This window comes from Zonotrichia albicollis, chromosome 27 (genome assembly GCF_047830755.1).
Source record: "Zonotrichia albicollis isolate bZonAlb1 chromosome 27, bZonAlb1.hap1, whole genome shotgun sequence".
Lineage (NCBI taxonomy): Eukaryota > Metazoa > Chordata > Aves > Passeriformes > Passerellidae > Zonotrichia > Zonotrichia albicollis.
The window spans coordinates 7554583-7582225 of record NC_133845.1 but is presented as its reverse complement, the minus strand read 5'-3'; the positions used below and the strand labels follow the sequence as shown (position 1 = coordinate 7582225).

Sequence of the window (27643 nt, the reverse complement as noted above, 5' to 3'; positions counted from 1 at the left end):
TCCAGCCCCATTTGTGGAGCTGGTGTGTGATCCCAGGCTGGGCTTTCCCCTCCCCTTGGGCACAGTTAGGGACTCCTGTGTTGTGTTGGTCAGAAGTTTATGGACACTGTGGTATAAAGTGCATGCTGGAGGCAGACACATTCCTCACATTGCTGTGTTGTCACAGGGCTTTGGGCAGGGAGTGCAGTGGATCCCAGTTTTGTGCTCATGCCATTGGACACAGCTCTTCTCTATAAACAAAAGCTGAGCCCAGGTTGGCTTAACACACAGAAATATAAATTCCTGTTAATTGTCCTGACTCAGATGCTGGGGTTGAATGTCAGGCTGCTGTTTTTTTCCACCTTCCCCATCTTGCTGTTGCTGCACTGGGACAACTCCTGAGTTTCTAATCCGATTTATACCTATAACATAACATCACATTGTTATATGCATAATCACTGGCTGTGGCCAGGGGACTTACCAGAGTGGGATTTGCTTGTTTGAGCCTGAATCTATCTCTGTTGTGTTTTATGTGATGAGAAATTGCTTTCTACAATAACAACCCAAAGCTCCAATTGTCCTTTTATATCCAAGCCATAATTAGGATCCCCTTCTCCCTCTGTGCATCAAACAGTAGCTGGGATCTTTGGGGCTTTTTTTTTACCAACAGGAAACTGGAATCAGAAGTATTGTTCTTGTTGGATGTTCTATTTTCTGTGGCTTTTCTCTGTAATTTATTTTGTAGGCTGTACAGAAGCAGAACTCTAACCCTGTCTGCCTTTCACACGCATATTTTATGTGGGATTTTTGTTCTTAAAGAAAGTGCATTCCTGAGCCACTGTGCCATTGTGTGAGGCTGTGTACTGTACCCTGCAGCTCCTGGGCCCAGGGCTTTGGGAATGGTAATCAGGCTCCACTGTGGGAATGTCAGATCCAAACTTGGGGCTGTCAGGGAGTTATCATGCTAATGCTGCCCTCAGTAGCTGACCATTCTCTTGTGCTTGGTTGCATCCCTTTTAGCCCTAAAACTGGGGATTCTGTGAAGGAAACACAAGTGTGAGACTGTTCTGCTGAAAATCCCTGGCACCCACTGGGTTCATGTGCAGAGGATCAGTGACAATCTGTGTGTCTTTCAGGCTCACTTGGGAAATGTTGCCATGGCACAAACTCACACTGCTCTGCAGAGGTGAATTTTGGTCACAGTGACAGTGACAGTGCCAAAGGAGGTGCTCAGAGCTGCCAAGCTGCTTGTTCCATGTCTTGGATTCCACTTCAGTGGTTTTACATGGCAGCTGGAGAAGGTTTGACCTACATATCAGTGACCTGCAGATCTTCATTTGAAAACACAGTAGACAAATAGTTAAGAATTTGTTCTTTGCTCATTCCAGGCTGATCCTTTAAACTATGGTAAATGGATGCCCTGGATGAACTCCTCTGTGATGCTAAGTCTCTGGAATGAGAGGTTTCTCTGAATTTGCCAGCTCATGGCAATGCTTTAAAGTGTTTTTTTGTTTTGCTTTTTCTTACTCCCCCCGTCATTTTCATGGAGATTCTGAGAGTAGAAAAAACACATTCTGTGTGGTCCTTTAAAAAAAAGAGAAGAATTCTCTTTTATACATGGAATGAACTAAGTACTGGTTGGAGCAGTTTGGAATTGAGAACCTGAAAAATGGAATTAAAAGTTCTAAGCTCACAAAATGATGCACATTCACATGTCTATTCAATGCAGATTTCTTAGCCGTGGGATTAACAATATGCATTGCCAATGTTCAAAGTTTCCTTACTGTAAGCACTTGTCATTTTTTCATTCCTTTTCTCTATCCCATTATCTCAGTTACCATGAGATTTTAAAGGCATGTCTGGCTGGGTGAGTGTTTCTGCACATTCCATAATCCCCAAACTGAGAGCTAGACTAAAAGGTCAGTTCTAGCTCTCATTCCTTAGGCCATCCTGGCCTTGAGCTCTGCACCTAAAGCCCCCCTCCAGCCAGAAGGGATATTTACACTAAGGAAGGAGCTAAGTGATGACTTCAATTAAAAAAAAATAAAAGGTTCCAGTGTTTCTTACTCTTGAAAATATCCTTGTGCTGAGTGTTATTGAATGTGCCTGTGCTGCGCTCTGCTGATGAGAACATGAACAGCACAGGATTAATCCTTAAAATCACAGAATCACAGGATGGTTTGTGTTGGAAGAGATCTTCAAGCCCATCAGGTTCCATCCCTTGCCATGGACAGGGACACCTTCCACTATTCCAGGTTGCTCCAAGCCTGGTCCAGCCTGGCCTGGAGCACTTCCAGGGACAGGAGACCGCAACCACCTCCCATGTTAATTAAGAAATGCAGAATTGGAGGGGGATATTTAGTGTTATTTTTAACTTCTTTGGTAAAACTCCTATAGTATGACAAGCAGATATTTTTCTTTAAGATGGCATTGCCAGACCTGGGTACCTAAACTGGGTGTTGCGTCTTTATTTTAAATGTGTGCAAATATTTTGAGCAGCTCTGAAAAATGTAGCTGCAATATGCTAATGTGACAGAGCCATGCTGTATGGAAATGCTTAAGAAATTAATTTGGTTCCACTGAATGAATCCATGGAAAGTGGTAACGTGAAGAACTTAGCAAATATTTGCATTTCCATCATATTGCCCCCATACCTCTGACATTTTGGGGTGAACGTTGTCTCTTCATCCATTCCCATATATTTCTGCCATTCAAAACAGTGACCCAGTTGTAGCCTTGCTGTGCTCAGTACATCTTAATCCTTTTAGGGATAAATGCTGTGGAATTGGGACCTTTCCTTCTGAATTATTTGGAGCAGCTTGAACATGGTGACTCTCAGTTTAGTGGAGCATTTTCCCTTTCCTTCTTTGACTTATTTACTGTGGAGAACCAGGATAGTTGTCACAACATCTGAAGGAGGAGCAGAGAGAACTTTGTCTCCCTGGAGTGTGTTAAAGGCTGCACAGTCAAAGCTGAGATCACCAAAATTCTTCCTTCATTGTGCTGCGGGTGAGTTCCTGGGCAGTAATTCCTGAGAGCAGGTGTTGAGGGAGCCATCACCTTCCACCTCACAGGGAGCGAGGAGTTTTGTGGGACACTTTCTTTTTAGTGCTGCAGAGCAAACTCCCTGATGGAGCAGATGCTGAGCCAGCTCTGTGTAGTGAGCTGGCATCCAAAATTTGGGGTAGCTATTGATGTCCTTGTACGTGAGCACCCACTTCAGCCCTCTTCATTCCTCCTCATGCCAAGTGAAGAAATTACTGCTCCCTACAGAGTAATGACTTCTCCTGAAGCAATATTTCTGTTCCCTGCTGTTCTCCAGCAAAGAAGTAAAACTGAAGCAAAGCTTTAGGGTTTTTGAGAGCTCTAGAGGCCTTTTTTTTAGGGTTTTTTAGGTTTTTTTCCTCTCTTTGTAATTTTTCTTTCCAAGAAGATCGAGGGGAAATATGAAGATGATGTAAAGGAAAGACTGTCATGGAAACCAAAGAGCATTTGGAATCAGCTCTGCTGTTTTTAGAAACAAGGCCATGTGCTGACAGAATCCAGAGCAATCTGGTCCCTCCAAACTGGTTTTGTTGAGAGACTGACAGTGGAATATGTTAGTGCCTAATAGTTAATTTTGCTTTGTGATAACCTTGGATTAAATTCCTGCCTTCAGAAATCTCACCTGGATTCAGTCACCTGCCAATATGTATCTGTGGTCTCTCCTCAGAGGTCTTTCTGTAGTCCTGTGGAAAACCAGCTATGGGATTACTTGTGGGATTCCAGGTTTCCTGTGCATCCCAGAGTAAGTCAGAAGCAGCAGGAGGAGAGCTGTGGGATCTACCCTGGTGCAATATTCTCCCCTGTTGAGGATACCAAGGTGGAAACTTCATCACGTTGTGTTCACCGGACTGTTGTGTTGAGTTTTACACATATTTCAGATTGTGTTACGTCTCTGCACGTGAGGGAGAAAGGTTGACATGTTTTCTGATAAATGCAAGGAGACTCTTTAGGAGAAAATCCTTTCATATTATGCTGTGGAATCATTAGATATAAATTATTTATGACTAAGGTTTTGTGTGCTAGAGAGCACAAAGCTGAAGTTTTCTAAATCATGTCTATAAATAAAAAGACTAGAAATATCAAATGCTTAAAGCTAAACAGCCTGATTTGTGAGAGCTCTCAGATTCCTCTCTCAGATTCCCAGGGAGATTAGGAGCAACACTTGAACAGGTCCAGGGAAGGGAGCAGACCTGGGGAAGGGGCTCACCCCAGGAGGGGCAGAGGGAGCTGGGCAGGGGCCCAGCCTGGAGCAGAGGAGGCTCAGGGGCCCTTGTGGCTCTGCACAGCTCCTGCCAGGAGGGGACAGCCAGGGAGGGTTGGGCTGTGCTCCAGGGAACAGGGACAGGAACAGAGGGAACGGCCTCAGGTTGCTCTAGGGGAGGTTTAGATTGGATATCAGGGAGAATTTCTCTCTGGAAAGAGCTGCCCAGCTCTGACACAGCTGCCCAGGGCCGGGCTGGGTCACTGTCCCTGTTGGTGTGCAGGAAACTGTGGCTGTGGAGCCCTGGGGCACGGTCTGTGCTGAGCACAGGGGGGGCAGCCAGGGATGCTCTGGATCCCAAAGGCCTTTCCCACCCTTCCCAATCCTGTTCTGCTGTGATCCACGGGAGGGTTGGACAGGCACACAGGCGTTCTTCCTCCTCCCTAGAGGAAGGCTTTAGTGAGATCTCCCTGCCTGGCAATCCCTGCAGGTGTCTGTGACAAAATACTGACTTTCTGCAATATTGTCTCAACTACTGCTGATACAAGTCAAGCTTTTGGAAGGAGAATTTCTTGGTTTAGGGCAAGCTGGTGAAGTGGTGTCGCTCCAAAACCTTCCCTGCAAAGGTAAGCGACTGAGATTCCTGATAAATCAATTCTCTGAGTTCTGCCTTGAGCTCTAATTTGTTTACCAAGTTTTGGACTGGAGCAGATTGATGCAGCAGTGACATTCAGCTGTGAAAATGGGACCAAACAATTTGCATAAACAGATTTGCTCTGCAATTACCAGGTTTCCACAGCACAGCGATGCATAGAAAATAGGGAAGTGAGAAGCCACTGATGATGCCAGGTAGCTAATTTTCAGATGTAAATAATCCAACTGTTTCAAAATGATTTTTAAAATTAAATCACTGTGACACAAAGCACAAAAGATGACAAATTTCGTTTGGAGGGTTTTGCCTGTGTTTTGAGGGGAGAGTGACCTGCATGCTACGTGCCAAGTTTTGCATCAAAACAGGTACAAAACAGAGTATAAAATCTATTTTATGTAGCTGTGTGTCTTTGGTTTGAATGGAAAGGAATTGTTATTTAGGAGTAATTGCAGTTTCTAAAATTACAATAAGTTTCTTTTTTGGTATCTATCTCTCCACCAAGGTTTTTTCTCATATTGGTACCTCTTAATAAAGATCTGAGCTTGCACAAGTTCTCTGTCCTTACCTTTCTGTGCTTTTGCCTCAACTCTGAGCCTTGGAGAGATGGTTGTTCTGCAGCAGTCCATGGAGCTCAGCTCAAATTGGAAAAGCCCCTGGAGTAATTACTGCCTTGCATCTCACTGTGGTCCAGTTAACTGGATGCAGAAAATAGGAGATGCAGAAATCCAGCTCAATTTGGACTTAACTCCTCTGGGAAGGAGAGGATAATACAACTTTTCCAAGAGAGGTGCTGGCATTTTGGGCTCCTGGAGGTGTGAGTTTTGCCTACGCCGCTTTGAGTCAGATCCAGGGAGGTCTCTGCCCACTGCTGAAAACTGGCTTGAAGCCCACATTTTCTGTCAGATTGTTTATCCATTTTTATATCCCACCAGCTCCTACTGCTGATAGAGAAGAAAAATTACTTTTCTTCCTACAGAAATTCTGTTCCTTAGGAAATTAAGCAAGTGCATCCAGCTTGGCCTAAAAGCAGCTTATTGGAATGGCACATTTATTCTTGTAATTAGTTATTTTCTTATGTAAAAGACCTGTAAGTCTTATTAAATTGGTGATCCTCTTAATGCTAAAATCAACACTGAGACTCTCAAGTGTCCTATTACATCCTGAAGTGATTGTGTGCTCAGTAAGTCAGTCAGCCCAGGGTAGGTTTATTTAAGTGTATAAACATTGTTCCTGTTTTCCTCTGGTGAGGGGCTGTGCCTTTGTGCAGAGCTGTGGGACAGTGGGGTCAGAGCACTGGCTGTGGGCAGGGCTGTGGATGGTGCAGCTGGAGGAGAGACACCTGGGTTCAGACTTGTTCAGTGGTGCTCAAAGGGTGGAGCTCACTCAGAGGGAACCTTCCAAGGGCAGTGCTGGAGGCACCAGGAGCTGGTGGGTGCAGCTGCAGGTGAGTTCTGCAGCCCTTGGGGTTCATCTCCTCAGAGCCAGGCTCAGCCTGCAGCCCTGTGCCCAGGGGAGTGGGTGTTCCTGCAGCCTGTTTGGCTCTGTCCAGAGGAGGCACCAGGATGGTCAGAGGGATGGAGCAGCTCTGCAGTGAGGAGAGACTGAAAGAATTGGGATTGTGTTGTATTCATATTGCTGTTATCCTATTTCTAGAGTCCCATACCTTCTGGGTGGCTTGCTCACAAGCAGCCCTTCACAGCACTGTTGCTCCTGCTTCTACATCAGGGCTCTCCCTGACCACCCAGCCCACCCCCTTTTATCCCAGTTATCTTCATTAGCTGCAGCTGCCACCCAATTAAGGGCATCACAGCTGCAGCCCATATAGAACAACTAGGATTGGGGCAAGGCCACTTATACAATACATATATTTTACTGGGACTCCTACTATTGGATTGTTCAACCTAGAGAAGAGAAACTTCAGGGTGACCTCATTGTGGTCTTCCAGAGCCTGAAGAGGCTGAGAAGGAAGGTGGAGAGAGACTGTGGGCAAGGACCTGGAGCGACAGGACAGGGGGAATGGATTCCCTGTCCACGTTTAGTAGTTAGGTGGGCTGTTAGGAAGAAATTCTTCCTGTGAGGGTGGTGAGGCCCTGGCACAGGGTGCCCAGAGAATCTGTGCTTCCCCTTGGATCCCTGGAAGTGTCCAAGGCCAGGTTGGATGGGGCTTGGAGCAGGCTGGGATAGTGGAAAGTGTCCCTGCCCAGGGGAGGGGTGGGACTGGATGATCTGTACGGTTCCTTCCACCCTGAACCATCCCAGGACTCTCCTCCTGTTGTCTAAAGCAGGGGAGTGAACCTCAAGTACCAGAGTGTCCCTGGTGGCTGCAGCAGGAGCCTCACATGGATAATGTGGCTGTAGCCTCACCCCTGTGCCTGTCTGGCCTTCAGTGGGATGGATCTCTCTCTCTCTCTCTCTCTCTCTCTCTGTCTGGCACTGGTCTGGTTGGTGAAAACAAGGAGAGTGGCACTGGCTGACTCACCAGAGCTCTCAGTGAGGTGGTGAAGCTCAGGTACAGGTAACCTGTGCCAGGGTCAAATGGGAGCTTCAGGGAGGGGTCACAAAATTGTCCTGTAGTTCGTCCCACACATGGGCTGCTTCCTTGGGTTGTGCTGGTCCAACGATTAAGTTTTGGGGGTGGAGACCGTATTCTCATATTTCTGCATATTTCACACTGCAGAATGCAACTGTGTTCTGTTATCAGTCACAGCTTTGGGACAGATCCAACTCTGTTCAGAGATCTTCTGCTGGACCAACTGAGAGCCATTGGGACTGATGTAACATCAGGCCAATCATCTTTGCTCCTATCATTAGAAAAAGGATTTGATGGAATACTTTTTGTTTCCAAAACAAATAACACTGAAGTGCCTTTCTTCCTCTTGGTTCAGCATTCCCTCTTTGGGACATTGTTCATGTTTTTAGTGCATTGTATAAAGCAGAAAAAGCTCCTTCAGCTGGTGTCACCCACATCACTGATGGGCAATCTCTGGCCAGCATCAGTTGTTTCTCCTCCTTCTCTGTGAAGTTGTGCTGGTCTTGCTGTTTGATTACTGCTCTCTCCATAAAAGCCTCACTGAACCTGTCATTCCTCTGGATCACAGTGGGAGAAAATCAAGGAGTGAAATGTTTGTGTTTCTTATGATGGAGAATTCAACGCCAGCAGAGCTCATGGCTTAGGCAAAGGCAGCTGGAGGAAGGAGGGGATGGGAAAATATGACAGAACAGAAAGGAGGGAGTGTCACAGTGGTCACAAGGGTTGCAGGATGAAGAGAGAGATGAGAATGTTGACCTGATGTTCAGAAGGCTTGATTTATTATTTTATGATATATATTACATTGTGACTATACTAAAAGAAATAGAAGGAAAAGTTCTCAGAAGGCTAGCTAAGCTAAGAATAGAAAAGAGTGAATAACAAAGGCCTGTCTCTCAGCAGAGAGTGAGACCCAGCTCTGCCGTGAGTGGTCAGTAAATCCAAACATCCACGGGAGACCAATCAGGGATCCACCTGGTGCATTCCACAGCAGCAGATAACCATTGTTTACATCTTGCTGCTGAGGCCACAGCTTCTCAGAAGGGAGAAAAATCCTAAAGAAAGGATTTTTATGAAAAGATGCCTGTGACAAGGGAGTTTGGAGTTCTGGCCTCACTGAAGTAAATGAATTTTAATAATTAAGGAATTTTAATATCGTCAAGCACTTAAACCAATAGCTTCAAACATCTGTTTTAGAAGTTCACATCCCACATATAAGCAGCTCTGTCATTAACTTGTTTTCTACTGTGTGAGCAATCCAGCTTTTTACAGTGCCTCTGCCTGAGTCTAAACACACAGATGTCTGGAAAATCAGGTACTCACTGAGGAGTCCAAGTATGGAATTTGGGAATTTCTGTTTCACTCCCGCCTCTGAAACTCTCTGCTTTAGAAAGCAGAAGTAGCAATGAATCGAATGCTGGATTTCACAGTTACCCCAAGGGTTAGCAGGGGGTAAGAGAAGAGGAGCAGGAGGAGATTGTCACTCCCTGGTCCCCATCCTGAGGGTCAGTTTTCCCTGGTCCAAAGGCAGAGTTCAGGTTTGAGTCCCTGTGCAGAGCAGAGGGGCTGCTGTCAGCAGGCAGAGCCCAGGCCTGCAGCCACGTTTAACCCCCCTGTTTCTCCTGTCTCCTGTGTGTTCCTGCAGGCGCGGGGCGCCGACATTCCGGACATCCCGGGGGAGCTGCAGCTGCGCTCCTGCGGCAGCACCGCCAGCATGAAGGTGAAGAACGTGAAAAAGTAAGAGCACACTTCTGTGATTTTCTCGTCTTTCCTGGGCTTACAGTTTTGCTGTGCCAAGTTGTGGCTGTTGTGCTGCAGTTTCTGCTGATGTATCTTCAGCACAGCAGCTGAAATCCATGTGGAGCTAAAGGCAGTTTGAGCTAATGGAGCCTAAAGCTGGGCATGAGAGGTTTTGCTGGCTCACTCTCCTCTTTCTGGCTATTGAAACAAAGCTAGGTAGGGTTTGAACTTCACTGTTGCAGTGGTTTCAATTTTTTTTACTAATTCTTCATGAAAGTGATTAATTAAAAAAACCCCACAATAGAACATATTATAATAGAACAATTATTTAAAAATCTCAAAAGAAGCCCAGGCAATGTGTAAATGCAATAATTTTCCCTGTCTCCTTATGCTCTGGAAAGCTAAACCAGGACAAGTGGGTGGCCTATATGTATTTTTTATCTGATGTTTTTTTCTCTTTTCTTTTTGCATTTTGCCCTCTGTAACTTCATTTGAATGGATTTTACACAGTTTTCCCTTCTAAGGGATATTTTTTCTTCCCTGATCTCCCAGTTTGGTTTTTTTTCCTGTAGGCTCATGCTGTATTTCTGTCTCTGCCTCTCTCCCAGAGACTGTAAACCAAGTCATTATGTGTGCAGCAACAGGGATCAGAAATAATCAATATTACTTTTGCTAAAATTGCTGACTTGAGGAGCAGAACTCCCCAAGATTGATGGATCAGAGCCTTCAGCTCACCCCTCTAGTGCTCTGCTGAGAGGGAAATGGTTCTTTGTTCCAGTGCTGAGCAGCCAGATGCTGCATCTCACTTCCCACTTGTATTCCCGTGGGAAGAGGGAGCTAGATAATGACAATCTCATTGGCTCACCACCAGGAATATCTATAGGAGTCTATAATAGCTTCAGCAGAAGCATGTTGCAGAGCCAGAGGAGCTCCCCGGCAGCCACCAGTGTTGCTGGAAACACTTGGGAATAATTATGCCTGATTTTTGAATTTTGCAAAAGGCAAAGGATAAATAGAGTTTGTTCTGCACCCTCAGATACATCCCCCCGGGACTGATGGGCTGTGATGCCTTTCACAGGTAAAGTTCTGTTTTCCTTGTGTCTCGTGTAAGGCTGTGGATGTGCATTTGTGAGGTGCAGCTGCTTGTCCCTGCTCCTGTCCATCCTGAGGGGTGTGGTGCTGCTGGAATGTCTCACAGCTCTCTAGGGATGCACTGGGATGTGCTGCTGCTGGAATGTCACACACAGCTCTCTAGGGATGCACTGGGATGTGGTGCTGCTGGAATGTCACACACAGCTCTCTAGGGATGCACTGGGATGTGCTGCTGGAATATCTCATACAGCTCTCTAGGGATGCACTGGGATGTGGTGCTGCTGGAATGTCTCACAGCTCTGTAGGGTTGCAGTGGAAAAGCCACTTGGCATTTCAGCATTCCTTTCCCTACTGTTTTGGTGCAAATCCCTGTGTTCCCTTGGCTTTAGGATGAGAAAGTTGTTGTTTTGCATCAGTAGCTGTTGTTTATCTGTGTTGAGTGGTCTGCATCCATCTCATGGTGTGTTCTTGGTGTGCTCCAGGTTATCCTTTACAAAGGGGCACTTCCCGAAGATGGCTGAGTGTGCACATTTCCACTATGAAAACGTGGACTTCGGCAACATACAGGTGAGTCTTGGATTTCTCTTACACGTAAAACACCTTGTGCTTCCTGCTAGCTGACCCAGTGGGGAGGCATAGAGGGAACTGCATTGAGGCTCATTTAGTTTGTTGCTAAATGTTTAGTGGTAAGAAGTTAAGGCTGTAGAGACTTCATTTGAAATTGCTTCTATGTGCTGGGGCAGAATCTGCACTCAGTCATGTGGAGCTCTCCTTTGAGCTTGGAGATGGTTTTATTTCCACTGGATTTGGCTGATGTCACTGTTTTAAAACTGTATCAAACATTCAGTCTTGAGTCATCTGTAATCACTGCATGTTTATTTTTGGTTTGAGTGTGTGTGTGATTAAAAAAATTGTGTGAATGTATTTATGTAAATATAAATAAATCAAATTTACCCCTTCCCTTAGCTCTGCATTGTGCATTGCAGCAGCTGTGTCATCAAAATACCAGAAAGTGCTCGTCAGCCTGAGCTGCATTTCTGGAAGTGTGCAGGCTTTGCTCCTCTGTGATCCCTCCCTCAGGAATACAGGCAGAAGCATTTTCCAGGGAGGGCTGAGACCCAGGAGTTTCTCACAAACAGGACACATTTTGTTCTGCACTTAGAGGAGCAGGAATGCCTCCAGCATCTGCCAGCCTTGTAGCCAAAAGGAGGTTACAACCTTTTCATTTGTGAAACATTTCCTGTAATACTGAGTGAATTATTTACAGCCTTCCATGCTGCTGTACTTGACACTTTTGCAAGCAGAATTATGCAGCTGGGTTTTTTTTCCTCTGTCTCAGTAAAATTCTGGCTGGGAGGGAGCTTGGGTCCTGTTCAGGGCTGGGATCTGCTGTTGCTCACACTTGGTGGCTCTGGGAGAGTTGGTTCTGGGCTGTGGGCTCTGCACACCCAGGCACACAAAGCACTGGGCACAAATAGAGGGCAAAGAGCTCACTTCCCATGGAGGCCCCAGGAAACAGGCAAGCAGGAGCAGAACTCACTCTGCTGAAAACTGTTTATTTTCATTTTCTGTGTATAGGAACAGCATGGCTTATCTGTGTCCCTGCTTTCTGTCTCCTGGTAATTTGCTGATGTGGCACAACTAATTTTTCAGTAATTGTGGAGAGAAGTTTTATGTTGGAGCAGGTCTGTGTCTGCACAGGTGGGGTTTTTGCGTCCTGTGCTCCTCTGAGTTCTCCCTCCCATCATCCAGGGGTGTTCAGTACCGTGTGCAACTGGAGAGGGAGCACAAGCTGTGCATGGCACATTGTTTTGATGACCAATAATTAATTCTTTTGTGGGTTGAAGCATTTCCTGGGATGTTTTCAGGATGGCAGGGCAGACCTGTGGGGCTCATCTTTATGTGTGTGAGAGGCAGAAGTAAGACCAGGTGACACATCCTTTCCAGGTTTTCCTGGAGCTCCCACAAGCAGGAGTGGTTTAGCACTGCTTTTTGTGGTGTCACTGCTGCCCCTGCAGCTTCCCCTGCTCTTGCTCAGTGCTCTCCTGACACAACCACACCAGAGGCTGTAATCTCAGCCTGAAAGACAGAGATTGTGGAAGGATGTAGCACGGGAAATAAAAATGGTATTGTTTATTGAGCTGTTATTGGTTATCTCAGCCCTGAGCTGTTTTCTGTATCTGTGCTGTGAACCCAGGAAGAAGACAGGGGCTGGTGACAGCATGAGAAGAACTGTCATTAAACTGAGACTCTGTGTGTGTTGAGGGCTCAGTTCTCTGTTTCCACCACATCTCCCTCTGAAAAACCCTACCTGTTTAGCTATTTGTGTACCTAAAGCAAAATTTGTGTCTAAATAAGGTAACTCAGGCCCTCTGTGCCTGTAATTGCTTCCTTTGCCTAAGCAAGGTTTCTGATAAATCCCCACAGTGTCAGGACTTTCTTATATGGTGAAAAATCTCTTTGAGAACAAGGGCTTTGCTGCTGAAATGTGAAAAGATAAAGCATTGCAGCACTTCCTTAGAATACCAGTATTAATGGTAAAATAAATGAAAGCTGTTAATACAACAGCAGTATTAGTTGGGAGATTTAAAAATAGGTTCACACAGGGCTCATGCATTTTAATCAAGTTGGAGGCTCCTTTGTGCTCCCAAGGTAGGGCAGAGAATAGCAGTGGGCTGGAGTGATGGGAAGTGACAGCTTGGCACCTAATAGAGAATTACTGAGTTGCATCTGAGGGCTGGTGGGTGTAAACTGCTTTCAAAATCTATTCACTGTTAGAAATTTGCATAGTAGAAAATACAGCATTATCTGTCCGTGTCAGGAATTGTGTAATGCTGTCTATTAACAGCCTGGCCAAATTTCAGGTTGTTTTGTAACGTTTATGTCACTTATAATATGGTCTCATGGTGCAGGAGGTATTAATAGCCTGACATTTCACCTGATGAGATAGTTTTAAATTAAATTCCTGAGAGGTATGAAAAGGGATTTGTTCTCTTCTAATCCTTGCACCGTGCTAGTGAGGCTGGATGCACTTTGGGGGGCTTTTTCTCTTCAGAAATGTCCTTCCACGCTGCTCCCAACAGCAATAGCTCACCCATACCTGTGGCTGGCCAGCCAGGCACGTGTGGCATCCCAGGAAATTGCTGGCTGCCAGGCAAAGGCAGTGATGTCAAAGCTGTACCAACAGGTTAAGCCTCACAGATTGCATCAGTGCCCAAAATTCACTGGCATTCTGCTGAAATACCTTATGTTCATTACTGTATTTATTTTAAGGGCTGCATCATTAATTTTTAATTTCTAATGAAAAGCCAGGTTCTGCCTCATAGATGTGTTTTAGTCTGACATGGGATAAATATTCAGAACTGTGGTTCAGCTTTTTTATGGTCCATCTCCTAGGGAGATACAATGTCTCTTCTCAATTTACTTTTTTCCTAATTTAGGTTCTTTTCAATTTACATAAAATGCAAGGTATATCTCCCCTTTAACTTTTTTGACCTGGTTCTCACTCATTGGACACATTGATGGTAAGTCTACATAAAAATCTTTGTACAAATAAAAGGTCATTTCCAAGTGGTTAAATTGCATTTGTGCAGAAGAGTCTGTAATTACACCTGTGAAATGATAAAAATGCCCACTGTTCAACATCAGCACTTTGCATCTAGAAAAACAAACAAGCTTTGTATTATATCTGTTTGGTTTCTGTCAGATTTATGAATAAATAACTGAAAAGAACTCATCAAAACTCTGTGGGACCTACTGAGGCAACTTCAAATTCCCCAAGTTTAAAAATGTGAGATAGAAAAATGGATATGGAGTCCCATACCCTTGTGCTTGCATTAAGCACTGACTCTAGACTGAGACAGAGTTAAATTTCTGTTATAATTTAAGAAGACATTTATGTAATTCAGTAACTATATTCTAAAGAAAGTCTGCCAAGTCTCCAGGAGCATTTGGGCAATGCTCCCAGGGATGCACAGGGTGGGATTGTTGGGGTGTCTGTGCAGGGCCAGGGCTTGGGCTGGATGATCCCTGTGGGCTCTCCCAGCCTAGGATATTCTGTGATTCTATTAAATATGGTTTTACTTTACTTAGTGCTAAATGCCATTAATACAAACAGGAGAAAGATTAGGAATTCCTTAAATATCTACTTCCTACCAGGAATTAATACTCTGTTCTTCACTTGAAAGAATTAAGACATTATCTTCAGCTGTGAAGGTTTTGGTAATGGAATATGGAGAGCTGATCAGCTCCACGCTTCCCAGATAATATTCTTTGCTCCCTCAAAAGCCGTTTGCTCAAGGCAAGTGCTGTAATGCACATTCATATCACTTCAGCATCTTGCATTTGACACAGAATTATCCCTTCCAACAGCACAGTCTCTATGTTTGCCTTGCTGTATCTGACGTCTAAAAATAAATCCCTGTGGGAGCAGGACTGCTTGCAGATCCTCTCCTTATCAGTGCAGCCTTGGCAGGGCCCTGGCAGGAATTGTGTTATCAGTGGTAAAGGAAGTGTTTGAGGCACAATCACTTCCGCCTGCGCAGCTCCAGCTGCCAGGAGCTCTGTCAGAGCTGTGGGAATGCCTCTGCCCCAGCAGCAGCTGCAGATGGATGTTCCTGCTGTGCCCCAGGGGTGAGAAACAGTGCAAAGAGCAGCTCAGCCCTTCTGTGCCTGTGTCAGCAAAGCCTGCTGAGAAGATCCTCTTCGAGGTCACCTGCTCTTGGTTTGCCTTTTTTTCTTTTATATAGTGATATTCCAGGGAAGGGGCAGCACGAGGGGAATGTCACCGTGAGTTTTTTCCTAAGCTGGATTGCAGAGGAAGCAAAAGTGGTAAAGCCTGGCCAGATGCCCTTGGCTGGGGCTAACTGGGATCGTTTCAGGAGCCTTGTGGATGAGCTGGGAGCAGCAGGGCTGGGGATGCTCCCTGCTCTGTGTCTGCCAGAGGTGGGACAGCCTAGCTTGGATCTCCCCATCAGGGGTTTGAGCCCAAGCCTGCTCAGTGCCTGCAGGGCAGGAGGGTTTGTTTGTCCCCAGTTCCTCTGTGGATACCGTGCTGTCGGTGTGTGGCAGTCAGGAGCAGCATGAATAGCTCCAGGCTGCAAAATTATTTATCCCACTCATTTTGTAAAGTGTTTAAGAAGGAAAAAGAATTGATTTTTAAACGCAAAACATAAAACAGCAGTTCCCCGTCCCAGTCCCTCTAAAAGATGGAAGTTCTCAGTAAGAAGCATAAAAATTGGCCTGAATTTTGGTGTGTGTTGGGGCTTTGAAACACAATTTTGCTCTATTCTGCTTTGTCTTCATGAATATTTGAGTGAGATATATACCCAGATTATGTGGGAAGAGGGGCCCCTTTTCAGTCCTTCATCTTTGGATGCTGTTAATCTCCTCCCAGAATTACCTGGCTGGATTCTGGTATGTTCCCCTTCTTTAAGCTGAGGACTTCCCCTCCCATTCCCTGTCTTCTCCATGTGATTTTGTTCCTATTGCCTTCCAAAGTGGTGCTGGGGATGTTGCAAGGGCTGTTTTAAGGACGTGGATATATAAAAACAACTGTTCAGAGTGTAGGTGGAAACTGCCTCTATTAACTTAATAATTCCAGCCACAACTCCCTGAAAATTGGCACAGCCTCCTGCCAAGATCAACGAATTTCAAAAATTTGGAGTCTCTGGGCCAAGGTTTCTGCTGCCAAAGGAGTTATGAAAATATTCGAGTAAGTTCACCTCGGATTTTGGATTCTGCTGTTTCCTGGTCTTGCTTCCAGCTTGCCACAGGCTCCTCAGGAAAATTCCTGCCTGAAACAAGATCACACTTGTGAAATTCCAGGTTCCTTGGTTTTTTCCCCTGGTGAAATGGGAAGAAATGCGGTGTGGGTTCTGTCGTGGAAGGATTGCTTCAGCTGTGAGCTGTGACTGATCCACAGGGCAAGATTGGTGTTCCTGTGTGGATTTACTGCTGAATCTTTCTGAAGGTGTTTTACACCCTTTGCTCCCTTTGACTGACTGTTCTGAATCATCACTTCATCTTTTGGGATGGCATTGCTCAGCTCATGGAATGGCCTCTGACAGGGACTCTCTTATTTCCCTGGATTTATTTATCTTGATCAGATTCCATCTGTGTGCTTGGTTTTAAAAAGATGCTCATGAAGCTGTACCCATGGAAGGATGAGCTAGAACCCACAAAGAAGTATTACAAGCAAATGAGATTTTTACCTGTTGGTTCAGTGCAACAGGCATTTTTGGGGCTTTTTTACCATCTCTTTTTTCTTTTGGATGTTTTTATGAGTTTTTAGGGAATGATCCATATCTCCACAGGAGAACAGACCCATTTGGGACAGAAAAGAGAGACCTCCTGCAGCAATCCAGCTTATTTTCCCTTCTCCAACAGTTACCACTGGAAATACAGCAAGCTTGTCCGTGGAATTGTAGGGTTTTTTGTTCATTGTGGCTATTTGATGGCATGAGTAAATCTTCAAGTGGCCGTAATAAGCCCAGCTGTTATTTTGACATTGACCTCCTGCTGTTTGCCAGCCCCATAAATCATCTTTACCAACATGTTGCAGAAAGGTGTTAAAATTGGTTTAATTAGTAACTGGAGCACAGTTGTGTTGGAAAATTTTTCTTTCCTGCAGTTTAACGACCTGGAAAAACCAGAAAGCTGTATTACACACATTATTAAAATATGTTATAAACTTGAAAAGATTCTGTGGGCTCCAGAAAAAGAATGCCTGTTTTGGTAGTGCTTGAAGGGAGAGGGAGTCCCGTGTGTTTCTGTCTGCAGCCAGCCATCCTCCACCAGGAATGGTGTTAAAATGAGTGTAATGCTGGGCTCAGGGACCTGCCAGCATGCCAGGCTGCATGATTTAATAACTGCCTTGTAGATGTGATCCCTGAGATTTACAGGAGCAGGGCTCTGTGCTTCCCTTCTCGTGGAGGCTTCTCAAGCCAGAGGATGTATGAGCTGTGAAACCAAACTTCTGTGGGAACATTCCTGGGCTGTGTGTAACCTGGAGCTGCCTGCAGAAAGGGCAGCTTGTTCAGACCCTGCTCAGGGCCAGAGTTTGGAGGGCTGATGACAGAATTGGCACCTTGGGGGCAGCGAGTCAGGCTAGGGGTGTTAAATGTTCATTCCTTAGCTCAGCCCTCCCTGGGGTGGGTGCCCTGCCCTGCCCTGGGAACGTGTTCATTCATTCACTCATTCATTCATTCCCTGCTGCAGGAGCACGGCTGGGATACCTGACACAGGGAGGGATGGATGGGATGTGGGGAGAAATTCCTCCCTGTGAGGGTGGGCAGGCCCTGGCACAGGTGCCCAGAGCAGCTGTGGCTGCCCCTGGATCCCTGGCAGTGCCCAAGGCCAGGCTGGACAGGGCTGGGAGCACCTGGGACAGGGAAAGGTGTCCCTGCCATGGCAGGGGTGGCACTGGGTGAGTGTTTGGGTTGGATGTCCCTCTCAAGCCAGACCATTCTAGGATTCTGTAATTCTGTGTCTAGAATGTAACCTGATCCTGCAACATTTGTTGGCTCTCTTGGCTTTGACATCTTTCTGTGTAAGATTTGAGCACACCACACATGCTCCACCTCTGTCCCCAGGTGTGCTCTGTGTCCTGAACCGTGTGGCCATTTCCTCATGGTGCTTCCACCATCTGGTTTCCAGGTAATTGCCAGTCTTGGAACATCAGGCCTGCTTCCCTCAGGACTGCAGTGTTGCACTGTGTTGCGATGAGCTCAGGGTTGTTCTCTCAGGGTGAAATCAGGGAGGAGCTGTTGGAGTGCTCAGCACTCTCCTGTCACTGGCCTGTCCCCAGCTGTCCTGTCCTGGGGAAGGATTTGGGCTCCTGGTGTTTGGATGCTCCATGTGGAAGTGTTTGCTGTCCTGTGCCACAGCTCTGTGCAGCTGCACAGGGGTCACAGAGGGTGTTTCCAGATCTGTGCTGGGACCACTGATTTGTTTGTTTTATCTGCAAAAGACAGATTTGGGCAGAAGATTTCCTGTGAACATAAACATTCCCAAGGGGCTGGATTCAGGCAGATTTCTCTTTTTCAGAGGAGGAACAGGCACATACTCCCCCTACACAGACTGTGGGATGTCTGGAAGGCATTTGGAGGAGTCTGTGGGCTTTGATGGGTTCGTGATTTTATCCCTTGCTGTGGGGTGTGAGCAGAAGGCGGAGGTTCCTGCTCCCCTGTCCTGCAGGCAAGGCACTGCCCCTCAGCTCTGCTGACTTCCAGAGCAGACAGCTCTTTGGTCGTGACTCGGAATTCCAAAGGTACCAATTCCTGGCTGGTCATTTCTGGCCATTTTCTCAGCAGAACCTGCAAACTCAGGCTGCTGGCAAAGAAGCATCAAAGGGAAAGGGAATGCTCCCATCCCACGTGGATGTGGGGCTGTGGGCTTTGAAAAGCAAATACTTAACATGGAGAAGCATGAGATTATCTCACTGCCTCTTCCAGACCCCCATTCCTGAAGTTTAACTTCTTTTATCTCTTAAAAGTAAGTGAACAAACCTTGATTCTACTTACTAATTCTTGCTGCCACCTGACCAGATGCGTAAAAGAAATATTAATAAAAACTTACTCTGGGACATATTTTTAAAGTGCAAGACTAATTCTTGCACTAATTCTTGCTGCCACCTGACCAGATGAGTAAAAGAAATAGTAATAAAAACTTACTCTGGGACATATTTTTAAAGTGCAAGACATTCCCTACCACCATCCTGAATTTCTTGCTTTCAAATAGTTCATTTCCCAGGAGAAGCTTTTATCAAAAGCTTGTTTAGGCTGCACAGAGATGCTTCAAGCTCCATCAGATGTTTTTTGGAGGCTCAGGGCATGGTTTGGGAATTGCAGTCAGAATTGACAACTCTGACTACGGAGAGAGCTTTTGGCAAACATCACACTGAGAATTATGTAGATAATAATTTAAGGGGAAGATGGTTCCTTAATATACACCCACAGATCTGGTATTATATGAGTTGGAAATAAAAATACATAGTGCCATACACGTTATAGATGTTCAGGGTCCTTGAACAGGCCTTAAAATCCATTCTGTTCTATTGGAAAACTGATGAAACTTATAAATGTGGTTATAAAACAAACTGACTAGAAAAATGCACTTCTTGGGGAAGTGGCATTGCCTGGTCCTGACAGTTTATGTTTAGATCCCAACCAAAACTTTTCTGATTTACCTTGCAGTGGAGCTGTAATTCCTCTGTGAGGTGTTTGAGTGTGAATCTTATTTGTTGCGAATACAACGTGTCAAAACATTCAGCTTTTAAAAGAACTGATTTTTTACCAGGTTCCCATTTACCAGTTTGAAGTAGTTCCAAAATCAAAACATCTTCTGTTATTTTTACAGCTTGAGTCCAGGAATTCACTTTGCAATGTTGCTAAATTATTGAATAATTCTTTATCTGCTAAGTCCTGCAATAATTGTAGGTATAGCAGCGCTGGAATGGGCAGGGAACCCACTGGGAGCTGGAGCCTTGGGGCAGAAAGGTTTTGCATGAAAGGAGGGGAATGTCATATCAGGACAGGGTTCTGCCTTGCTGAGGTGAGGGGAGCTCAGGGGTTTTGAGACTAAATAAAAGGTGTGAGACTTGAGAAGCATCAGAGTGGTTCAGAGTCCCCTGGCTCAAGGTTTGATTTAGTGTTGTGCTTTGCCATTTGCTTTCAGATTAAATAAAAGCTGGGTTAGGTTTGGAAGCTCTTTGTGGAGGAGTGAGTTCTTAGGCTGGTGCACTTTGAATTATTGATGGGTTTTAGCAGGAACACTGAGCTCTGATGGGCACTTTGAATACACCCTGGACAGCTGTTCTGGGCTTTATTTCCCCTGGTTCCTCATCCCTTTGAACTCTTTTGAGCCTCCCTGTATCCCTCAATGTCCAGCTCTGTTCCTTAAGTGCAGTTCAAAGGCAGCAGAGGGTTCTGCAGAGCTGCAGGTCGGTGCTGACCAGGGCAGGGAGGGTTTGCTCTGGAGCTTTCCTCTCCCAGCTGACTCCAACTGCTCAGGCCTGTCCAGTGTCACAAAGATGCAGAACCTTGGCCATTGATCAATTCACTCAGAGAGGCTGGAAAATAATGGTCCAAATTTATCATTTATGATTTTCAGATAACCCAGGGGAGAGGGAAGACTTGGATTTTTAAACAACAAAATACCCATGAGCTCTTAGAATTCTTTGTGGTGCACCATATGGAGGAATGGTTTATTTTCCTGTTATAAAAGCAATTAAGGTGTGGATGATGTGTTTTCTGTTAGGATTATGAGTGTCTGTGTCTTGTAAGTTGTGATGATCGGGATGAAACAGCCCCTGTAAAGCAAACTGTGTCTGCAGCAGTGACCCTGAGCTGAATTGCCTGCAGCATCAATAATGGTCTGGATGGCAGCACCTTCCACACAGCCCCTGTGCTGGGGGGTCTGCAGGCTCTCTGTGTGTGCTCCAGTGTTCCACAGCAGTTTGTTCACATTTAAATGTGCTTGGCCCCATGGCTGGAAGTGGTTTGAGCTGTAAGAAGGGCTGGAGCATCTTACATCCTTGGTTTGCCCATTTAGACAAGTTATTGTATCAGTGTTTGCTATAGAGGAATGCTTATTTTGCACAGAACTGTTGCTAAGTCATAATTTCATTATTTTCTTTTGAAAACTACTATGCTATTAGTACAAATCTTAACTGAAATACTAATATTAGAAAGCAAAATAAAGGTTTAAATGTATCGTTTGTCCACAGTATGGAGCAGCTTGGGAACTTGTTCTGGAAAGATTGTTTTTCCATAGAGCCCCAGATAATCTGAGTTGAAAGGGTCCCCCAGGGATCATCAGGTCCAACTTTTGTGTCTGTCCTGGTATGTGAAGCAGAGCTGTCCTCTTGAGGGCCCAGATTTGTTGTGACCACTAATTCCCTTGCCTGGTGATTTAAGGGCTTAGCCATTTAACTTGGGTTAATGAGCAGGGTTGGGTTAATGAGTGACAGCAGTGCCAGCCCAGGTGACTCCAGGGGGCTGTCCCAGCTTGGGCTGTGCCATTACTTTTGTCCTCGTGCTTGTGTGTTTAAACACTGCAGGAATTGAATCCCACAGACCCTTTTCCCTTGAAACGTGCAGAAACTGGGAGGAGGGCAGGGCTACAGGGTGAGACCTCTCTGTGGAGAGCAGGAGCTTCCAAGCAGTGCATTGCACAGGGCAGGCTTGCACCAACCCCTTTGGAGAGTGAATGAAATGGGTAAAAACCAGAAACCCAGTTCCAATTCCACTGAGGAGCTTTTGGGTAGTTCCCAGGACATGAAGCATTTCTGGTGTAACCTGAGTGATTCATAACCCACCTTCCCTAACTGTCATCTCGGAAATGTAAAGGTTAAAATATTCTTTTCATATCTCTACTATTGTAACTCCTGCCTCTGGCATTTTGGCAGAATTTTCTAAATTAGAAATGCAAACAGAGTTACAGATCTGTCTGTTAAAGACCCTTTATGCAGTTAACCTTGTAACTCTTCAGGTCCATCCTCTGGGCACAACCAATTTGGATAGATGGATCAAGAAACCAAGACACTGTTTATGAACTACTTCACAAAATTAAAGCTCATCCTATTAATTAAAGATTTCCAAGATAATTTCTTTATTACCCTGAATTTCAGATGTTTTGTTGTGCTGTTCTTGCTGCCCTTCACTGAGTCAACATAGAGAAGCTGCATTTTTTATCTGTGAAAGCATTTTTCTTCCTTCCCTGGGGTTTTGGATCCATACTGGATACAGTGCTCATGCACAGCACATAAATAACCTGTGAGAGGCAAGTAATAGGGTAATTCCTGTGTGTGCTGGTGTTCTGGAAAATGCAGCTTCAAGCTGTCCAGCTGGGCTCCTGTGAGCTTGCTGTACATTTACATGTGACCCCTAGGAAACACGCAGTGCTGCTGCAGTGCTCAGGGTGTGGGGTGCCAGGGAGCGTGGCAGCTTGGCTGGCACAGTGCTCCAGGCTTCAGCAGAGTCTGATTTTCCTGGCCTTTCCCTCCTTACTCCAGGGCATTGTGAGTTGTGCCCCCCTGACTGACTGTGAGCCCTTACTAGGGCTTATTTAGTGAGCTAACAGCTTCACTTCTTGGCAGAATTTAGCAGGAATCCAACTTCGGCATCTTGTGACTGACCAGAAGAGCTCTAAAATCCCCACTGCCTTCACTTTTTGGTAGTGAGAAGGTTACAATTAATGTTTCGTAGCATAGTTGCTTTTCAGTGCAGTGTCATGAGTTTGATGTCCCTGGACTGACACAGAGTCACTGAGGTTGGAAAAACCTCCCAGATCATCATGACCAACTACAGACAATAGAATACTGGTTTTCCACCATATTGTCTCTAAGAAATAATATCACCAAGTTATAGAATGATATTTTAAAAAATGTGGGAATTTAAAATTTCAAAATAAGTCTCACTTTTCCCTAGGGATTTTTCTGTAATGCAATGCAGAAACATGCAATCCCTTCCATGTACACGGATCTTCAAGGCTTTCTCAACCAGAGTGAAGAAACTTGTTTGTTTTAAGCTTGAGTTTCTCCCATAATTGCTTGAGACCTAAGATTTCAGTATGATAATTTCAGTCTCTTTCCCAAACTCATTTCTTTTCAGAACCAAAAATCAGTGATCATGGTATCAATGGTTGTATTCCTAATGCCCGAGTTAGAGCAGCTTTGTGTTTGCTGGGAAGTGCCTTTTGCCAGAATTAGGGAGGCTGGAGCTTTATATATAAACCATTATGGAATTCTGAGCCTCATGGAGCCTCAGATGAAACATCTGAGTTTCAGTATCTTCTTAGAGATTTTCCTCCTTAATTGGGTTGACATGGAACTAAACCCAAGCACTCATTTTAGGGCTTGTATTGGTGCCTGCTTAGACCTCTAGCAGGGTCTGGGCATCTCTGTTTGGTAGGAAGACTGTTAATACTGATGATGAAGACATGAATCCCATTTCCTCTGTCAGAATCCTGGGGGTTTCCCAGGTCTTTTCTCTGTCCTTCCTCTTCACCCTCTTCTCCCTCAGGCTATCACTGCTGAGCACACAGCAGAGGCTGTGGGTGTGAGGGGTCACCTGGTTGGACTCTGCAGAACCTCCCCCGTGGCTCTGGGGCAGTTAAATCAGCTCACGCCTGTACATGGCATTGGATGTTTTCAGCACAGACACACTCAGTTCCTTCCCACCCTAATTTGCCTGTGTAGGATTGATTACAGGTTGGGTGGGGCATCCTGGGCTAGTGGAAGATGGAATGAGGTGGGCTTTAGGGTCCTTCCAACCCAAACAACTCTGGGATTTTCTGGTCAATGTAAAGTCTAATATTAAAACATCATGTGTGTGTGAGGAAGGCTATGGTTCCTTGTTTTAACTGACTTATGCCTTTTCTGCACTTTGTGTAAATGTTTCTCTTCAATTTACTGTGCAGAGCAGGTAAACTCCTGCAGTGTGTGGTCTTTTTTTTTATTCAATATGTAGAAAATACTTAGTTCTTAAACCCACTACACCTGCATTACTTGTCAGCTGCGTTTTAAATTCTGTGTGCTTGTGTGAGCTGAATATTGCCCAAAGCCTGCAGGTTCCCTGGGACACCCCTCTCTTCCAAGGAGGAGCAGTTGGAGAAGTTGTGCAGGGCCCAGCTTGTCCTTGTTGCAGGTGAGGTCTGACGTGGCAGATGTCAGAGCTGTGAGGATGGGATTTGTGAGCAGCAGAGACAGGACCTGTGTGTGGATGTGTTTGTGCACCTGAGGAGATGGGGAGGGGCAGTAAAGCCTGAGCTGTGAGCTTCCTGTTAGTGCCAGGTTCTTTTAGTCTGGCTGAAGTTTTTATGCAACATTTACCTAAGGGGGGAAGTTTTGGCTTCTACTCCTAGAAAAGCTTTTGTTTTAGAAAATCAGTTTGACCATGTACCTCTGCTGCTCATTTTCCAGCCCCCCTTTCCCCCTTTTGCTGAAGGAGGTGCTTCCATGGAGTCTGTTCCATGTTTAACACTTGCTCAAGTTGTAGGGAAATGGAAGTGGGTTAGAAAACATGGGTCAGATTTGTCCCAGCTGTGGGACAAGGGCTTTCTGTTTCTCTGCTTAAAAAAGCAGGGTGGGGGCAGATGGGAGATGTGAGGATTTGAAGTATTTCTCATGCATGGGCACACAAAATCCTGCTTGCACCTTCCCCCAGCTCAGGTGTGGCAGAGTGAGAAGCTAAAGGATTTACTGGGAAGTGCTCTCTGGCTGTGGCTGTGTTCTCCCAAAGTGCATCCAGCTTGGTCACAGCCTGGCCTCTGCTGCATGGCAGGGGATGTGGGCACGGCCTCAGTGCCAGCACTGCTGGGTTTCACACAGCCTGCTTTGTCCACATGAGTGGTTGTTGATCTTTCCCGCTTGTGGGGTCATGGGAGGAAATGGAATAAGTTTCCCCTCAGCTTTTATCACTTCCTGCTGATAGGTAAGGGGAGGTTATTGTCCTTCACTTGCTGCTTCTCTTGTCAGCACGAGAAGTTGGTGTTGAGGCAGATGACAGATAGTGTTTGCTGTGGGGAAGGAATTCCCAGATGTGGCTGTGGTAGCACTGATCTCCCCTCCCTGCCTTCTGCCCTGGCCTGGTGCTGCCAGTCCTGCTCAGACAGCTGTGGCTGGAATGTGCCAGCTCTGGGTGTCAGTCTCTGCAGGCTGGCAGGGATGTTCATTTCTGATGGACAAGGCTTTGGAGACCCTGCACACCCTGCCAGGATAAAGCTGTGCAGGTTGAGCCAGCATTATTTGTTCCTACAGACCTTACTTCATCATTTGAAAAAATCCATTTGCTGTCATTTCCCAGAGAGGTTCTGGACTGCACATCCCTGGAAGTGTTCAAGTGGTTGGATGGGGCTCAGAGCAACCTGGGGTAGTGGAAGATGTGGAGTGAGATGGGATTTAAGTTCCCTTCCAGCCCTAACCACTCTGGGATTTGATGATTTTATGATTTGGTGAAGATGGTCCTAATAAAATTTTAGCATTGTGAACTTCCAATTTTCAAAATTGTCATCTTGATTCTTGCTTCATGTTTCTTGGGAGTGAGGAGGGGCTGGGGTGTAGAAAATGGCAGGAGAAACAGTGCCACAGTCCAAGGAGGAGATTTCTGTGATCATGGGCTGGCTTTGTACAGTTTCTGTGTTTGTCATAAGTGAGTGTTTGGGATGCAGAGCATGTCCAGAGGTTGTCAGGTGTTTCCACGCAGTTGTTACTGCTGTGCTTTCATGGCTCATGAGGTACAGCCCTGCCTGCACACTGAGACAAAGCCCACCTGCACCAGACTGGAGGTGTTTGGTGCTGGGAGAGGAGAGTGTCCTGTCCCCCCTTTGGGAGTGTCAGGAATGTTGGTGTTGCTTCCCCCAGCCCCCTTCCTTGCCCAGCAGTGAGTGCTGCTTGTGGAAAGGGTCTGGTGGAGCTGTGCCCAGCAGAACTGCTCCCAGGAGAGCCAGGAGGGCTCCTCCTGATGGGAATTCAGCTTTATTCACATCCAGCCCCTCCTCATGTGGTACAGCCAGGCTCCTGCTCCAAGGCTGCCCTTCCCTGTTTGGTTTTCCCTGGTGTGCTTTGCTAGGTTGTGTTTCCTGCCTTTGCTCCAGGAGTTCAGGTCTTGGTCCTGCTTCTCTGTACATGAAAAACCCCAAATCTTACACAGCACAGCACAGCTCAGCTCACACCAATACCTCTCCTCTCCTTGGATGACAGGAGGCTGAGAAATCTCAGCATAAATGTTTCTGCACTCTGGGTAGAAAGGTGCTTAGAAAATGTGACAGTGAGATAGGATCAATGACTCCCTTAAGCCAATTAAGCTGCTCATTGCAACAGCACTCTTCCCTCCATCAGAATTACTGGTGCTGGGGGTTCTGTGTTGTTTTTTCCCCTCCCTTAGCACTCCTGCTGATATCTCAGGTATAAAAGGCATTTTTTCCAGTGACTTTGATTCTTGTCAGCATGGAAAAAAAGTTAATACTGATTTAGTTGGGGAGAAAACAGAAGAAGTGAGTAAGAGACTAATAGCTTGGAATGACAGGGCTGTATCAATTTTCACTTCCCTCAGAGGAATAATGTGCTTGTTCCCAGCAAATAGAAAAGTAGACTAGGAGTAAAACTGTCACTGGCCTCCCACAGAATATAATGAATTTTGGAGCTCAGAGAAAAAAAGACAGTCATAACTAACTCTGTGATTTTAATGCACTTTCCTTGAAAGTCAGCAGTTTTATGAAATGCCATATGCAGGAAGATAAAAACTGTATACATCTTATAGAGCTATATAAAAAATGATATTCACCGCCTTAGTCTTATGTATTTGACTGAGATGAATGTGCTTCTCAATAAGCCTAAATGTGTTTTGGGTTCCAGTGGTTTATATCCTTACCTATGTCACCAGCACATAAACTGAACCTGTGAAAAAATGATGGACAAGCACTGTAGCAAACCTAATTCCTGGCACATTCATGTGGCTTTTCTGTGGAAGTGGTTCTTGAATGAGCCAAATAAATATAAATTATGGTCCCCTGGTAGGCTGACAGGGAATGCTGTGTGTCTGTGCTCATTGATTGGCAACAGCCAGGGGAGGAATCCTGCTTGGTCCAGGGAGAGACAGTGAAAGAAAGGATGCTTTGTTTTGTGGCAAGGCCACTTCTCTTTTAAATAAATTAATAAATCAGGCTGGTCTTTTAACTTAATTGCCTCTTTGTTTTAGCCCAAAGCCACCAGGTGCTGGTTCCTCTTCCAGAGCTGTCTCCATTGTCTTGGTGCTGTAAATATTCACTCACTTGGGCTGGGCTTTGCTCTCATGGAAAGCGGGGCTGCAGGAGCCGGAGGGTGACTGTGCTGCTGATCCCTGCCATCGTTTGTAGTGCAATGCCATCTAGTGTGCACAGGGCTCTCCGGATTGCCCTGCTCTGGAAATTCAGCGCAGCAGCGCCCTCCTACCTGCATCTAATTCCAGGCAGATTCATTTCTGCCCGGAGGAGCTGCGGCTGCCCCATCCCTGGGTTGTTCAAGGGGTTGGACAATGCTTGGAGCAGCCTGGGGTAGTGGCATGGGCAGTCCCTGCCCATGGAATGAGATGGGATTTCACGTCCTTTTTAGCCCTAACCACTCTGGGATTTGATGATTTTATGATATGGTGGAGATGGTTGTGATAAAATTTTAGCATTGTGAACTTCCAATTTTCAAAATTGTCATCTTGATGCTTGCTTGGTGTTTTTTGGGAGTGATGATGGGCTGGATTGTAGAAGAGGGCAGGAGAAACAGTGCCACAGTCCAAGGAGGAGATTTCTGTGGTCATGGGCTGGCTTTGTACAGTTTCTGTATGTGTTATAAGTGAGTGTTTGGGGTGCAGAGCACGTCCAGAGGTTGTCAGGTGTTTCCATGCAGTTGTTACTGCTGTGCTTTCATGGCTCATGA

General features: G+C 45.7%; 1 protein-coding gene across 7 annotated transcripts in view; it reads left to right on the top strand.

Annotated features, from left to right (window-relative positions):
• Positions 1-27643, top strand: part of ARHGAP32 (Rho GTPase activating protein 32) — a 242761-nt gene that overhangs the window by 100407 nt on the left and 114711 nt on the right. For 5 of the 7 annotated variants that reach the window (XM_074559579.1, XM_074559580.1, XM_074559581.1 and 2 more), the window contains 3 exons: positions 9050-9141; positions 10181-10222; positions 10719-10803. In XM_074559579.1, the coding sequence (XP_074415680.1) occupies positions 9050-9141; positions 10181-10222; positions 10719-10803 (219 nt within the window). The remainder of the gene's footprint in view (positions 1-9049; positions 9142-10180; positions 10223-10718; positions 10804-27643) is intronic. The other 2 variants (XM_074559584.1, XM_074559578.1) reach the window with 1 other exon arrangement.